At 39.4% G+C, this 15,790-nt stretch overlaps 1 protein-coding gene across 3 annotated transcripts in view; it reads left to right on the forward strand.

Annotated features, from left to right (window-relative positions):
• Nucleotides 1-789: 789 nt before the first annotated feature.
• RANBP3L (RAN binding protein 3 like) overlaps nucleotides 790-15,790 on the forward strand; it is a 35,690-nt gene continuing 20,689 nt past the window's right edge. For 2 of the 3 annotated variants that reach the window (XM_088054273.1, XM_088054274.1), the window contains exons 1-8: nucleotides 790-1,197; nucleotides 10,326-10,384; nucleotides 10,649-10,685; nucleotides 11,227-11,304; nucleotides 12,334-12,408; nucleotides 14,165-14,239; nucleotides 14,886-15,010; nucleotides 15,503-15,606. In XM_088054273.1, coding sequence (XP_087910399.1) covers nucleotides 954-1,197; nucleotides 10,326-10,384; nucleotides 10,649-10,685; nucleotides 11,227-11,304; nucleotides 12,334-12,408; nucleotides 14,165-14,239; nucleotides 14,886-15,010; nucleotides 15,503-15,606 — 797 coding nt within the window. In that variant the 5' untranslated portion in view covers nucleotides 790-953. The remainder of the gene's footprint in view (nucleotides 1,198-10,325; nucleotides 10,385-10,648; nucleotides 10,686-11,226; nucleotides 11,305-12,333; nucleotides 12,409-14,164; nucleotides 14,240-14,885; nucleotides 15,011-15,502; nucleotides 15,607-15,790) is intronic. The other variant, XM_088054275.1, reaches the window with a different exon arrangement.

The raw sequence follows: 15,790 nt of genomic DNA on the forward strand, positions 1-15,790 counted from the left end.
TGTGTAGGTGTGGTACCTGGGGACATGGTTTAGAAGGGAACTTGGCAGTGATGGGTTAAGGGCTGGACTTTGATCTTAGAGGTCTTTTCCAGTCTAAAAGTTTTTCTGATTCTACTGCAGAAGGGTTAAATGGTACACTTTAGAAGTTACACCAACACACACTGAGTCTATAGTAAGGGAAAACCACTGAGCATCTGTGTGCTCTTGGACTTACTGCATCTTTTTTCTGTGAAACATCTGATACTGGCTGTGTGAAGACACTAGATTAGATTAGACGTATGATTCTGATCAACTTACAGTGAATTCCTGCTTTTTTGTCTTCAGCTGTTATGATTACAGGCAGTTTGACACCAGGCCTGCAGTATATGATGGCCTGAAATCTCTCCCACTTGAAGAATTTGGGGCTGTTGCCATTTAAGACAGCAGCAGGAGGCACGGGCGAGGCTTCAGGACTTGCAGCACAGCGCGTCTGGAAGGAGGGACCGCAACACCTATTTGTGCTGAGGCTGCACTCGGTTCACGTCAGCCTGGGAACAACCCCGGGTTTCGGCTAACCTTGCCTGAAATTTCATCTTCTTTTTGAAAACAAAAGAGCCAAAAACCGCCCGAGCCCCCGCAGCCACCGCAACTCCCGTGAACCGCCACTCGCGCACTTCCCCAGCCCGCCCTCTCTCCCCCTCCACGTTCCCGTGCCTGGCTTTTCCATGTCCCCTCCCCTGGCCCGCCCCGTGGGCGAGGAGCCGGCCCCGGGCCCCATCCCTGGGCTCCGTCCCCGGGCTGTCCCCGCCGGCCGCCGCCGCTGCTGCAGCCCTGCCTCGCTGCGGGCGTCCCGGGGCCCCGCTGGCTGCTTCCGAGGGCGGCAGGCTTCCAGAGCCGGCCACGGCGCACGTAACATATATAATTACATTTATAGGGAGAGATGTATATAAGAGAGTACTTATGCTGACCTCATAATGAGAAACGAGCCAATTCCTGCTTTCAAAGGGAATGTTTTCTGTGCAGGCGCGCGATGCTCCGCTGCTGGCTGTGACAGACCCCTGCCGGGTGCGAAGGTGCCCGACCTCCCAAAAAGAAGAGAGTGGCCCGGTGGTCCCTGGGCTCTGCACCAGGCTGCTCACTTGCAAGAACAGACCATGCCCAGGCCCTGCCGAGACTCCCGTGGCAGCATGTTAGATCCCAAAGAGGAGCGCTTTACAGGTAGGTTTTGATAGCTATTATCTTTTGCATGTCTCTTGTGTTCCCCCGGGTTTCTTTGGGGAACGGGATAAACGCAAAAATGTGCCTGGTTGGTAACAGTGCTGTGTGTAATGCAAAACAGGAGCTGGCTGTGCTTTTTTATTGCATTGTTTTTACCGGTAATCTGTCGGAAATCTCCAAATTGTATTTTCCTTGAGGAAAGGACACTGCCAGATGTGTGTATGTGGCCTCTCTATGTTTCTGACAGCGTTAACTCCCCTGCCATTTGAGCTTTCTGCAGCTTTCCTAAATGCCGGGCCTGACGATTTGTGGGAATAGCACTTGCATTCCTGGCCATACCTGGATGCAACACTTGTTTTCCTGGACATTCATGGCCTGATGTGCCCTGCACCTTGAGAGCAAAATTGTCCTGCTCTAGCTCCTCAGATTGGTGCCTGACTACAGAGGTGGACAGCAAAATCCCTTATTTAGGTAGTGAGGAGAACCATGAATTAAAAGTGATTTATCAGTATCATTAAAAACTGATGAGGATGCATAATGAAAACAATTGCTAATATTAATTACTTTCTGCAGATGGTGCCACCAACCATTTTTTACCACAGGGGGTGAATGAACCTAAATTACCAAGAAGACTTTCAAGGACTAAGTCTGATGTTATGACTGATACATTTTGGAGATGCTGGGCTAATTTATCAGTTGACCAACCTTTCAGCTTGTGCTTAATATTGAGCACACAGTCCAATTTACTCACTCAAATTTAAGGATGTGTGAGTGTTGTTGGATCATGACCTTATTACCTGTATAGATCAATTTCTGCACAAACCCCCTGGGGGTTACTTTTGTGCCACCTTGTAGGGATTTATGAAATTTAAATTCAGTACAATGCCCTGAAAAGAGTAACACTTTTTATGCCTACAAACTTTATGGCTCTTTCATTGGATATTTTACTGGCTTCTACAATAGATTAAAAATTCTGAGCAGTGGGATGTTTGTTTCAGTGTTCCTAAAATAAATTTTGGTTATGCTTTTTGGCACAGTCCTGCTGGTCTAGTGGCACAGTTACTTCTGGTGTGGTATCACTGCTAGAATTACACTCTAGTGATGAGACTCTCAAAAATATTTTCTTCACTCTAATGTTTGAAATAAAGCCAACTGGGTTACATTTCTCTAGAAATTATGCTACAATATTGCTGAGACAGGGTAATTTTTATTGCTATTTTAATGCCTGTTTATGTTATACCCATATTAAGGTGAGAACTGTGCTCTACAGAGGTGAGTGGGTGTGACATATGCTGTATTTATAAACACTTCCACAGGCTGTCAGCTGAGTTTCCACAGCTGAAGAGAAGTATTTTAAATTTTAAATCTCATCTCTCACATGGCATGCTAAAAACCACAGTGGGAGCTCGGAGTATTAGAATGGAATTTTTTGGCTAGAAGAACCCTTTCCACCCTAATCCCTATCTGTGTTTAGAATCTGTAGCATTGAGAAGAGTGACTTAGGAGAGGATGAACATATCTTAAAATGTTAAGAGTCTGATAATGCAGGACTGTGCCTGCATGAAGAATCCTTTGCTTTCATAACTGGTGTCACTGATGACAGGGAAATCATTTATGTGGGTTATGAACTATTTGTATAACAAAGAGTGTGCAATATTGGAGTCCCAACAATGTAGTAAAACTGTCCTAGGAAAAGTTCCTTCAGAAGTTTTATTTTGCAATTGTCAATTAGATGAACTTTCTTCTTTCTGAGTGTAATGAAACAGAAACTCCCTTCTTTGATGATGTACTTTCTGCTGATCCAAACAGGGAGGCATTAAGTTATTTATTGGTTCCCCAAACTATATTTACAGAATGCTGCCTGAACCCAAGATAAGCAATGTGCACTTCATATTTAGTACAGGGTGTTTAAACAGAGCACTGGGCTGTATCCAGCAATCTCTTCATGGGCCACTGAAGTACAGTTGCTCCTGCAGCAAGTGCAGCCAGTGGCCAAATATCAGTGATATATGTTTTAAGTTCTCTAGAAATTTTTTATTTAAAAAATAAAATTCACAGCAATGAATGGTTCCTTTTTTTCAAATAATAAAAAAACTTTGTCAAAGATTTCATCTCAACAGGTTTTAAGTACTTTATTTTGACAATATTCAAAATATTTTTTTCACTATTTAAAATGATTTCTATTGAGCATATTTGGGAAATCAGGATCCATGAGGAGCTGTTGCAAATTTATTGATTTACTGACATTCAGAAGAGTATCATAAAAGAAAAAATTCCATTAGCATACAGGTCTGGAACTTTGACTAGGATACTGCAGCTGCACGTTGCTGTACAGCAACATGCATCTCTGATGCCTTTGTGTATGGGAAACTCTTCTGATTAGCACTGGAGATTAGACCAGATTAGAACTTCATTTGACTTTTGACCTTATTTTATTTTCTTATTTTGTTTTGAGTGTTAACAGATTAAATAAAACCCGTTATGTACATAAAATAGATATAGATACAAATTGAAGTCATCAATCTTGTACTACAATGTCTCTAGCAAAAAAAAAAATAAAAAATGTAAGTTTGCTTGGAAAATCCCCAGTCATGGCTTTAAAACTGGTCTTATTTTTTAAGACAGCTGTCTTAGAAAGTACTAAATATGATTCATTAGCAGAATCAAAAGTATGAAGACTAATATATGAGAATCTTAAAGTAGGTTTCCAGGTCCATATTTACAGCTTAGTGACCTGTTTTTTCAAAGTTGCTGTGCAGCTGTGTGTGTGAATTCCATCAGAACACTCAGCACTTCTGGGAGCACACCCTTTACTGGGGGTCAGCAGTGGGAAATTTCACAAACCCTTTCCCGTATTTCTTTTAAGTTGATCCATTTTATTAAGTTGGTTGCATGAAGTACTGTTCTAGAACACCCTCATTTTGCCTCGTATCTTCTGTCTTATTTAAGTTTTAGCAGATGAAAGCCTGGCTTATGTAGTGATGCCACTGAGGGACCCAAGGTGTTGGCTGGCAGCATTGTGGCACTTTCTCTTGGCTGTGAACTGACTCTATTTTATGTTGTGAACTTTGATGGGCACGTTTAAACCAAAAACTGTGGTTCTACTGCAGGTTTGGCAAATCCTGTTCTTGATACCTTCTTGACAGAAGCCAGAAGGTTTTTGTTATTTTCCACCTCATTTTAGATGAAAATGGTGCATCACTGGAAATACTGACAGATGTCTTTTTGTATCAAAAGCCAGAAACAATATTTAGACATGAGCCTAAGCTTAGGGAGGAAAATATTTTGTTAATTTATCTTGTTTCTTTTTTTCACTATATACGTATTTTTCTTCTGCATGTTGCAGTTTTGCTGTCTAAAGTATTGATAATTTTCTGAGTTTTTGCAGCATTTTGAATAAAAATTGTTCATAGTATTATAAAGTTTAACTCTTTGGTGCTCTTTGAAGCCTCTAATGTACAGATCATCATCTAGCACAGTGAAAATAATTTCTTTTACTAATTCCTGTTATTTATTTTATTAGTCAATGTAAATTTCTCGGTCCATGTCTCCCACTTAAATGCTAGTCCACTGTTGCTTCCTTTTCCTTCATGTGTATTGCCACAAAATTTTGTCTCACTTGTTTTTCAAGTAATAGCTGTACATAGAACATATTCATTAGTGACAAAGTTTTTTCCATATTTTTTTTTTTACTATTTTAGTGGTATAAAACTACTTCTGGGGATGTAGCAGCCAAAGTGATACTAAATCTACTTTTGTTCTCAACATCTTCCCAAATTACATGTTCTCATTGAGCTAATTAGATGTTAAACAATCAAAATGTCAGTCTTATGTGCAAGAATTTGTTATTGATTAACTTCATTTGATTAGAGTTCTGTGGGAACCAGCAATCTAAGCTATAACATCAAAATACAGTTTTTTCAAATTATAGCTGTAATGTGCAAAGCTTCCAAAATATCCTATAGCATATCAGAGCACAGAAACTTGATAAATCAATGTCATAGCCTTATCATTTGATAGGATAAAATTATAAGCTGATTATAAATTTTCTGGTAGACTTTGTGTGCTGTGCAGTGCTTGCTAGGATGTTGTAAAGGAAAGTTGGATGCAGTTAAAGGTTTTGTAAATCAGTGACATTATTTGGACATTAAACAATTTTCAAGTATCATATTCTATTTGAGATCTTTTTTCTGACTAAGAAGGAGGTTTTTGTTTGGTTTTGGTTTGTGCCATATTTTTTCCTTTTTGTTTGGTTTATTTATTTAATGTTGTGGTATGTTGACCATGGCTGGATGCTAGGTGCCTACCAAAACCACTCTTTCACTTCCCTCCTCAGCTGGACTGGGGAGAGAAAATCATGGAAGGTTCATGGGTTGAGATAAGGACAGGGAGAGAACGCTCATCAATTACCATCTCAGGCAAAAGGGACTTGACTTGGGGAAATCCATTTAGTTTAATACCAGTCAAATTAGAATTAGAGAATGGTAGTGAGAACTAAACCAAATCTTAAAAAAGAAACCGTCTTCCCACCCTTCACAGCCTTAACTTCACTCCCTCCTTTCTCTACCTCCTCTCACTCAGCACAGCAGGGGCATGGGGAATGGGGGTTATGGCCAGTTCCATCACACCTTGTCTCTGCCACTCCTTCCTCCTCAGGAATGATTCCTCACACTCTTCCCCTGCACCACCACAGGGGTGAGACAGTCCTCCAAGAACTTCTGTGACTTGAGTCCCTTCCACAGGCTATTCTCCATGAGTTCATCTACTGTAGGCCCCTGGTGGGGTCATAAGTCCTGCCAGCAAACCTGCTCCAGTGTGGGCTGCTCTCTCCATGGGCTACAGGTCCTGCCAGGAGCCTGCTGCAGCACAGGCTTCTCATGGGATCACAGCCTCCTTTGGGCATCCCCCTGCTCTGGTGTGGGCTCCTCCAGGGGCTGCAGGGGCACAGCTGTGTCACCATACACCCTCTCTCCTCCTTCACTGACCCTGGTGTTTTCAGACCTGCTCCTCTCTCGAATTCTCACTCCTCTCTCACAGCTGCAATTGCCCTTGCGCAGTTCTTTTTTGCCCTTGTTAAATCCATTATCCCAGAGGTGCTGCCGCTGCTGCTGGTGAGCTCAGCCTTTTGAAGCAACTGGTCCATCTTTACTTAATGTGCAAGATTTTGCTGTGGATATGAATTAAAGCATTTTCAGTCTTCTGGACAGTTTGGTAATGGTGAAGATGCAACAGATTTAATTTTTGTAAATTGAAAGCATAAAAATTAACTGTTTCAACATCAGAAACAAAACTTTTATTGAGATCACAATTCCTATTTTACCTTCTGAAAGATTTGAGGAGGGTTTTTATGTATTTCTTTGAGAGGAGTAGAGAAACAGTACTGCCACCACTTTTGGCATGATTTCAGGCACAGGACTGCCTGAAAATTAGAAACAGATATGTGCTTATATTTTCTCCACTGTGTCTTAGCCCTCAAAGATTAAGAATTGTTTATCTGTGTTTAGGACAAGATGGAACTATAGTAACAATAATATTCAAAATCATCAATGTCCTACTTATTTTTTAATGTTTATATTTTGTGAAGTCTCAATAGCTTTAGAAAAGGCAGTGGCAGTGGAAGTGAACAGTGGAATGTCACAGCAAAGGCAGAGGGACCCTTACATCTCATGGACAGTGCTGTCTTTTAGGATACAAGCAAACCTGGTAAAAGCAATTTTACATTATTTCTTGCATGCAGTTCTGGCTAGTGCTCCTAAGGCATCAGCTAGCATTTCTTTTCCCCACACTTTTCCTAAAATGTTCTTTTAAACGGAAAGCAGTCTCCATCCTGTAATCTGGGCACCATCTAAGTCAGGTAGCTCAGATACAAGCACATTTGATTGTGCTTCTGTGCCAGACAGGAGACTGGAGCCAGGACACCTTCCAGGTGAGATCTCAGACAAAGAAATAGGATGTTTCTAATGCATCTTCCAGGCAAAGGCCTATTTTGATCTTTGAATACAGCAAACATTAGGCCAACACATTTCTGATTCAACAGCTTCAGGGGATCTGTAGCAAGGGAGAGAGAGCCCAATCTGTGGTGATTATTCATGTGCAGACAGACAGGTTCTGTGTCTGGGCTCTTGGCTAAGGCTGGTAGATTATTGCAGTCCTTGCAGCCAGAGTCAGCTCATTTGGCATTATTTTCTGGTAACTTTTCCAACTGCCTCTTTTATCCACAAGTGCCAAGCTGCCAAGGACTGGAGTGGCCCGGTCTGAACCAGGCACTAGCCAGCCCATGTCTGTCTGTGTCCTGGTGGCGATGATGAGGGGGAATGGCTCCAGCCCACCCGTTCCCATTCCTCTGTCTGCATCTGCCTGTGCCTGGCCTTGGCTGCTCCCGCCTATTCCTGGGACAGAGTCTGGCCCTGCATGGCAGGGGGTGCAGAAGCACCTATTCTCCCTGCCAGAGGCAGACTTAGGGCAGGAAATGAAAGGGACAAATGCACGGGTACTGACCAGTGTCAAACTACCATGTCAACACGACTGTGGTAACTCCCTGATGGCCTTGTGTTACATCCACAAGAAGTTCTGGGTGTCTTTTTCTGTGGAGGTCATCTGCACTTATATTGTGCCTGAATATCTGAGAAGTTGAAAATGTAAATGGAAATTTATGCTTAGGATACATATATAGTTAACAAAAATGTATTTTTAAAACCCTGTTATGAATAGCCTGATTGAGGAGTGAAGATCTCACGGATGAGCTTTGTGGAATATGCTTCAGGAATTACGAAAAGGTTTTCTTGATTTGAGTAGAAGCATTATAGAGCTGTAAAAACTATAAATAACTGTGGCAGCATCAGCAACCTCTGACTAAATTTACAGACAGCTTTTTGGCTCAAGAGCAGAAGGTGGGATATATTCTTTTTATTTACTGCAATATTAAAATATGCATATTTATCTTTGAACGGTATAATTACGCTGTAGTTTCATGTATTTCTGTTGGTAATTAGGCAGTTAGGATTTTTTTCTTTAGGAACTTTTGGGCTTTAAAATATTATTGGAATCTTCTTGCTGTTTCAGATGTTGTGGGCTTTATGAATTCCTTCAAATCCCCTACAGACTTTTAGCTCTAGGAAAAGTTAACTCTGTGACAGAAAGTAAATTTCTTTTTCACAGCAGTTCACTCTTTGCTAATTCCATTCTTTGGAGTAGAAAATGTACCTTTAAAAGTAGTGCAAGCTTCTTGAGCTTGAGGATTACTGAGAAGAATATGAAGGTTTCTACAGTTATGCTTTACTTTTTGTATTTTTTCCTTCATTCAATAAGAATGCCAGTTTTGTTTGTTTTTTGCTTTTTGTTTTTAAGGGGACAGAAAAAAGCCTATTCTCTTCAGAAAATCATATTTAAGTGAAATGCTATTGTTCATGTGTGCCACTCCCCTCTAGTGAATAGAAGTGGAATTGCTTCAAGTCATGTCATGCCATTGACCCCCTAGCTGCAACCAGATTATGGAATTTTTCTTCAGCTTTCAATGACAGAGAGTTATCTTTCTTTCAGTGGAACAATGTGAACTTTTTTTTCTGATTTTTTCTGTTAAGGAAGAAATAGGCTTTCATTGCAAAGCATGCTAAATTTGTCAAATCCTGTCCTTTGCATATAAACAATGCCCAAGTAAATATAAAATTATCAATAGCAAAATTGTATTAATTATTACTCCTCTGTATATCCTGTCTGTATATCCCTGTTTTTGAGTAAAAGTTTCATGCTCTTTGCCTCTGTTTACATACATGAAGCATTAATTTTAACAATGTTTACTTTTTCCTCCATAGTTGAATACATTTTTGTGTAGTAATCTTAACTCCTCCGTGATGGGTTGATGTTTGCTTCATTAAACCTTTGACTAATTGATACCAAAGCTTGAGTTGTTTGGTCACAGATGGGTGTGGAATTCTAGACAAAAATATCTATCCTCATATTTTCACTTGGATGTTTTTGTTGAAGAGGTAACAAAGGAAAAGAGTGTTACAAAAATGTTGTGTATGTGATAAATATTTTGTCAAATGTCAGCTAACAAGGCACCAAGTGTGAGATTTCTCTGGCCAGAGGCCAGTCAAATAGCTCAGCAGTCACCCTAGTCTGTACTCTGTACTTACCAAGCATGGAGAGAAATACATGCATTTAGCTTTCCATTTATCATCTCAAATACACAGCTAAAATATGCTCATAGTCAGAACCTTATTGTTTCTATTTACTGCACATGAGAGATGTATCAAGCTAGCATGAGATGAATCCTGTATGGAGTGGTCTTTAAAAAAAGACCTATTTGTGCCTGCTCTTTTGCTCATTGTGTCCTTAATTCATATAATAAATGTGTCATTAATCAGTGGTGCTGGTGAAAACAGCTTTTTCTTTTACATTGACAATTTAGTCCATTAGAACTGCACAGGCTGTGAAGGTCACCAGCTTAAAAAAGTAGACAGCCTGAAGAAGTTGTGTGAGATGCAGAAGTAGTGAACCCTAAATCAGCATAAAATATGATGTAAATATATGCAGAAATATATTTTGTAGGAAAAAAGAGCATAGATCCAAGATACTTTTAGTTATGCCTGAGAGATGCAGAGGTATGCTGAGACTAGAATTTGCTCTATAGAGCTCCATATGTTTATTTGTCATACACACAAATTAAAAATTACCCTAGACATCCACACACCTGAAGCTTAAAGAGCAGAATATATAAATGTAGCTGAAAGGCTGAGTGTAAACATTCTCTTGTTTTCCTTCCTTTAGGAATATTTTACATTTCACATCCTTTCTCTCTTCTGCTACCCAAAGATGCAGTTCACCCTTGGTCTTAAAGGATGGTAGATGTTTTTTGTAAAGGCTAAAAGTATTTTTTTTTAATAAAAAGAAATATAAAAAATATGAGGCCAAATCTCATGCCATCTAGTTAGGCAAAATTCACTCAGATTTGGGGATTATAGCTTTTTATTGTAATGTGCTGTACTGTACATCATTGCATCTCTATAGTTTATTCCTTTGTACAAAAGGATGAACTCCTGTTTGTTACTGCACAGCATTTTCAAAGATCTGGTTGATAAATACTATTACAGAATTGTTATTAAAAACGATCTCTTCTCTTTTTCCAGAGAAATCAGTGCTTGCCCAGGCAACATTTGTTTTTGAAAAGAAGGACCGTTCTTTGAAGGTAAAAAGCCTTTTTTTCCCTTTTTCATTGTTGATAAAAACTGTTGAGAAACAGGGTTTCTGTAGACAATTATCCTAGCAGTAGTATAAGATTTTAGCCATTAGGTTAACACTTGTAATAAATGGTCTGAAAATAGAACAAGGAAGACTGGAAAACAGAAACAAGACTTAATGCATATATGCTGGACTGTTTTACTTTGTGTCTCTGTCTAGAAAATGACTGTTCTATTTTCTTTGACTTTTCCATGCTTATTTTTTTTTCTAGCGGCCTGCAGAAGACCCAGTTTGCAAAGCTGAAAATGGTAATGACCACCTCACTGAAACAGCATGATATAATTGAGTTATTCGTATGTCTACCTGTGGAAACAGTGTTTGGACTTTTTCTATGAGCAGGGCCGAATCCCAGTTACCAGACTAAGATTTTGTGGGTTGTAGAGCCACCTATTCTGTCCTAACATATATGTCCCTGTCTTCCCTCAAGAGTTCTTCCATCTTACTTCTCATATTTACCAGAAAGACAAGCTCCAGAAGCCCTGAAAATTGACCAAGCCTGAACTCCTAACTGGCTTTTTTTTACAATCTAGCTCCTCATTCCTGGTAAGCCCATGGGCTATGAACTGATCCTAAGTGCTTGCTTTAGGTTCCCTGAACTTAGTAGACATAGAGAAGACTCCCCAGGGCTTTGTAACAGGTGGTGACTGAGATTTCAAAGCCCTCTAGATCTTAGGTATTGCCTTAAACCTGTAAGTCCCTCCTAGAATTTATTTTGTTCAGGTTTTAATTCAGTATTGTAGCATCGCACTGATACTTCCTGCCAATTACATTATATTTTCTTTTCTCGAGATTTCATTAGCTGTTCCAGAAAACGTGCAAGATCATCATCTTTGACTTTTCAGAAGTCTGACTCTCAGTCTAGCTCTGGTATGACATTTACCTCCAGTCATGTTTTAATCGGAGTTCTGTATTTTCATCTGGTAAAGAAAAGAATGAATTCCCCCATCTAAGAAATGTTTCTGCATTATAGGCATGCTGAAAGTCATGAAAACTTAAACATTAATACTTGCTGGTAACTTCCAATAAATACCTTTTAAATTAAAAATACGTTATTTTTTCCATACTTACATAATACTACAAAAAGTAGTGGAAAATATATAAATTTTGTATCATTTTCTTGAGCTGCTCACACGGTCAAGGGAGGATGAGGTCAAGAAAGGAATTATCTCCCTGGCTTGTGGAAGAGATCAGTGTTTCCTGGGCAATCCTTAAAAATGTAAAGCAGTTTCCAGGAAGGGCCCTTCCTTCCAGCCAAGAGCTGACTGAGAAGGTCCATTAAGGACTGTGTATTGTTTCCATGGGAAAAGAACACAAATCACAGAGGCTACTGTGCAGAAGGACTGATCTGTTTTTTACAATCTTTATTTAACGTATGGATGGTACCAGAAAGGTACTTCTGAATTCAGGCATTAATAAATGTACAGTGTATTTTTGTTTTAATTACATCTGAATGTACCTAAGAGGACTTAAGGTAGGCTAAGTTTGTTTTACTCTGAAAGTTAAACTAGGATAGATATGCTAGGAATTTAAGGGCATGCCTATACCAAAAGAATTAAAGCAGAGTGCAAGAAGAAGCTGGAGTTTTCCCCCTTGCCTGCCCACACTGTTTAAGTGACAGGTCACTGTCTGTCTCTGTTTTGAACATTTCCACCTGGCAGTCTCTAGGACTTGTTACAGAGAAGATTAACTGTGTGCCTGAGCCAGGCTGTGCTGCTTGGCCTCAGAATCCTCCTGGGATCAGCAGCATAGACATAACCTAGTCTGCTTCAAAAAATGGTAGGTAGCAGATAGTAATTTATTCGACTGTCAGTGAAAGCATGACATCAGCCTGGCTAACTAAAACTGGTCTTTTTTATTCTCCAAACAAGTGATAATTTCAGTCTTTTATTCTTTTAGATACAGCTCTCACACAGAAAAGAGGGAGATCATCTTCGTTTAACATCCTTCCAAGTTTTCCTCCCTCCCAGACAGGTAAATAAAAACAAATATTCCTGTAGAAAAGCAGGTATTAACTAAAATAAAGATGTGTGCAGAAATGCTTTTTCTGCAAGTGTGTTGGACTAGTCTGGTATTTAGATAGGAGAAAGGAGTGTTTTGGAAGGAGGTTTTGTTGCAGTTAAACAGAAGATAAGATTAACAGAATCCTCTGGGGCAGGGGTGGAATCTGAGTAATTTAAAACCATGCATTTACAGAGCGTGATACAAATTATACTTAAAAAACAAAGATGAAGTTACAGTAATTACATTAATAGTTTGCTTGCAATATAATGGTGATGGTTCCTACAGGAATGTAATTTTATATCCTAAGAGCTGTCTTCCACCTAACCAGGGACCCAAGGAATATCCTCACTCTTAGCACTAACAGGAACAATGGAGTAATCTCAAATCCTAGCCTACGTCTCTTACCAGAGACAGGTTCTTGACAGATGCTGGTGTAGAGGATTTCTAAACAATCATAAGAGTTCACAGCATTTTAATAGCAGCAAAACATGTTCTTGGAATGAAAAAGTGGTGGTTTTATGTAGTGTTATCAGTTGTGCCATTTCACAGGACATGGTACATGTGTGACATCCCACCGTTAAGGGGAAGACAGCACCCAAGATTTGTAGGTGGTCATGGTGGAAAGGAATGACAGAAGTCAGAGGTTCTGCAAAAGCTTAAAAAGTTTTACTGCTAAATTACACACTTGGCATGAAAACTGGTTATAAGTCCTGATTTCCTATTATAAGCACATGGAGGTGGATTTTGGATGAGGGGGTAATGTGAAAGGGAAGCGAGAGAATTAAAGAGGACTAAAGAGGAGAAGAGAGAAAGCAAGAAAGAGAGAAAAAGAGATCACCAGTCCTGGTTCCAGCATCAGCATCAGTCTGGCTGAAGGCATGTCCAGGATCCTGGGGCACACACTCTGGCTTTATGGGGGTACCTTTATATAAAAGGGTTTTCCCACACTGGAAGTAAGTTCCTCTCTTTTTATGCAAATCAGTTCTCATGTGCAGTTCATTCTTTCTGGAAATGGATCAGAGGCTTTGGGGATCTTAGGTGGTCTTGATGCCCCCACAGTCCATGCCCACATCTTGGCGTCATTCCTGCTGTGCTGTGCCATGTTGTACTTACGGTGTCCTGGAAGAGTGCTGCCCTCCCTCTCTGTGGCCCCTTCTCCAGCCACATCCCACACTTTCCCACAGTCAAAGTCCTTGGCTGGCTCCACAGCTGTTCAGATATCAGCGACATACACATTGCCACCCTTACCTCCTAGGCCTCTACAGCATGGTTGCCATCACCTTCTCACTGGTGTTTGATATCTTTACTAAAACAGTGAAAGCATCAATAGTGCACCTGCATCATTCTAGTAAGTTATGAAGGCCTTTTTAGCAGAACAGGGCAGGTACATTTATTTATTTTTTCCCATGAATTTGGGCCTCATTTAATCATCTTAAAAATGCCTGAAACTCGACCAGACAGCATTGGTATTTCAATATTTCTACAAAACAGGAACACCTAGTTTTAAAAGATGAAGAAAGATTTTGCATTTAAAACATTCATTAATATCCAAAAGACTGTGGAAAAATCTGCCCATCTGTAACAGTTACCTTGGAGATCTTTTTTGGATGGGTATCTTGGAATATTGCTCAGGTACCACCAAAACATGGAAGGGTTTACAGAAATACTAATTAATGGTAAAAATTTGGGTTTACTCATAATTCAATTTTAAATTCCTTTTCTGTAGTAAAGAAGAATAACATATTCATGACCTCAGCTCTTCTTCAAAGAAATCCTGACATCATCAAAACTACAAGAGAAGGTAACTGTCAATGTAATATTTATTCACTGTAGTTGCACAAAGACATTCTTTAGAGATATGTAAGACAAGAAAAGAACAACTCTTTTTTGTACTGATTGATAGGCTAGGTATCTTTATGCAGCTCACACCATATTTGTTTGACAGTGTAAATGTCCTGTGAACCCTGGTCTGAGCATCTGCTCTGACTGCTAATTTCCTGAGTGGACTGAATATTGAAATGTGAAATTCCACATTTCTAACTGAATACCTCTGCTCCTGGAGAAGGCAATGAAAAAACCTCTTGGCATCTGAAGATACAGAATTAAATCTGAAATGCCAGAAGACATATCCAAAACAAAACAATAAATATAAGTATAAAGATACACTAAAATAGATAAATACAAATATATTTTATAAGTACGAATAAGAATGTTTATGAATATAGCACATTACTGTTTTTATCCTGATAGGATAACACATTGGTTTCACTTCAGAGTTGTGTATTTTAGAAACCATCAGAATTTTTCAGAATATGAAGCAAGTAAACAACAGTAAATGTTATTTAAAAATGTTTAGAAACTTTCAGTTAAGAGGCAAGACATATAGGTATGAATCAGATGTGAAGAAAAAGTATATGTTTAAATATTTTGTCTTTGTATTTTGCAAGGATCCTTGTCACCAAGTCAATTGTGGAATGTCATTAGACCTGCCACTTTACAGCCCCCACAAGCCCTGACCTGTCCTGAAATTCCTGTAGTATCTCTATTGACTAAGAAAGAAGCATGTGTTCAGGTAAAAAGAAAAATAATTTTACTGGAGCTCAAATTAAGGAAAAAAAACCCCAAACAAACACGAAACAAACCAGTGCTGTTTTAAAGCAATTAATTATTCCACTGTGTGATTTTCAGGAAAGTTTCCATGTAAGTTTCAGTGGAATTGATGTATCACTGACGTGGTGTGAAATGTTAAACTCATGCTCACTGCGTTTGAAAAATCATCTCTTCTCTGCAACCTGTCTTATGTTTCTGATATCAGGGTCCTGTGGGAAAATCAGCTTTGGGTGTTCTGGATTTTGTTTATTTAGAAAGTGAGATTTTAGTATTTAAATTGAGGGCACTGGCTTAGTACACAGTTGGAGGAAGCTCTGCCAACTACCACATCTATTATCTATATCTGTATCTCTCTGTCTATCTATATACCTTAGTGACTCTGGATTCCAGCAGATCTGTTAATAGCAGAAAATATACTATCTCTAATTAATCCATTTGATTTTATTATTTCTAGATATCTGAAGACAGCTCTTATTCATCAGCTGAGAATTCATTAAATTCCAAAACTGCAGTGGGGTCATCTACTACCATGAATCTTTCCAGCTCTCAAAAAACACAGTAAGATTTTATTATATTTCTACATCATCTTGTCACTTGGCTGATGGCATGCCCTTCCATCATCTATGTCTAACATGGTACTAAGCCCGTCCTATCTGCACCCACACAGGGCTCAGTGGTGTTTGTGTTTGGTGCAAAGATTTGTGCCTACTACATGAGCTTCATATGCCATAAAAAAATTGAC

This window comes from Pseudopodoces humilis, chromosome 4, assembly GCF_049639895.1.
Source record: "Pseudopodoces humilis isolate 2021_Gansu_Grassland_sample_001 chromosome 4, ASM4963989v1, whole genome shotgun sequence".
In the NCBI taxonomy this organism is placed as follows: domain Eukaryota; kingdom Metazoa; phylum Chordata; class Aves; order Passeriformes; family Paridae; genus Pseudopodoces; species Pseudopodoces humilis.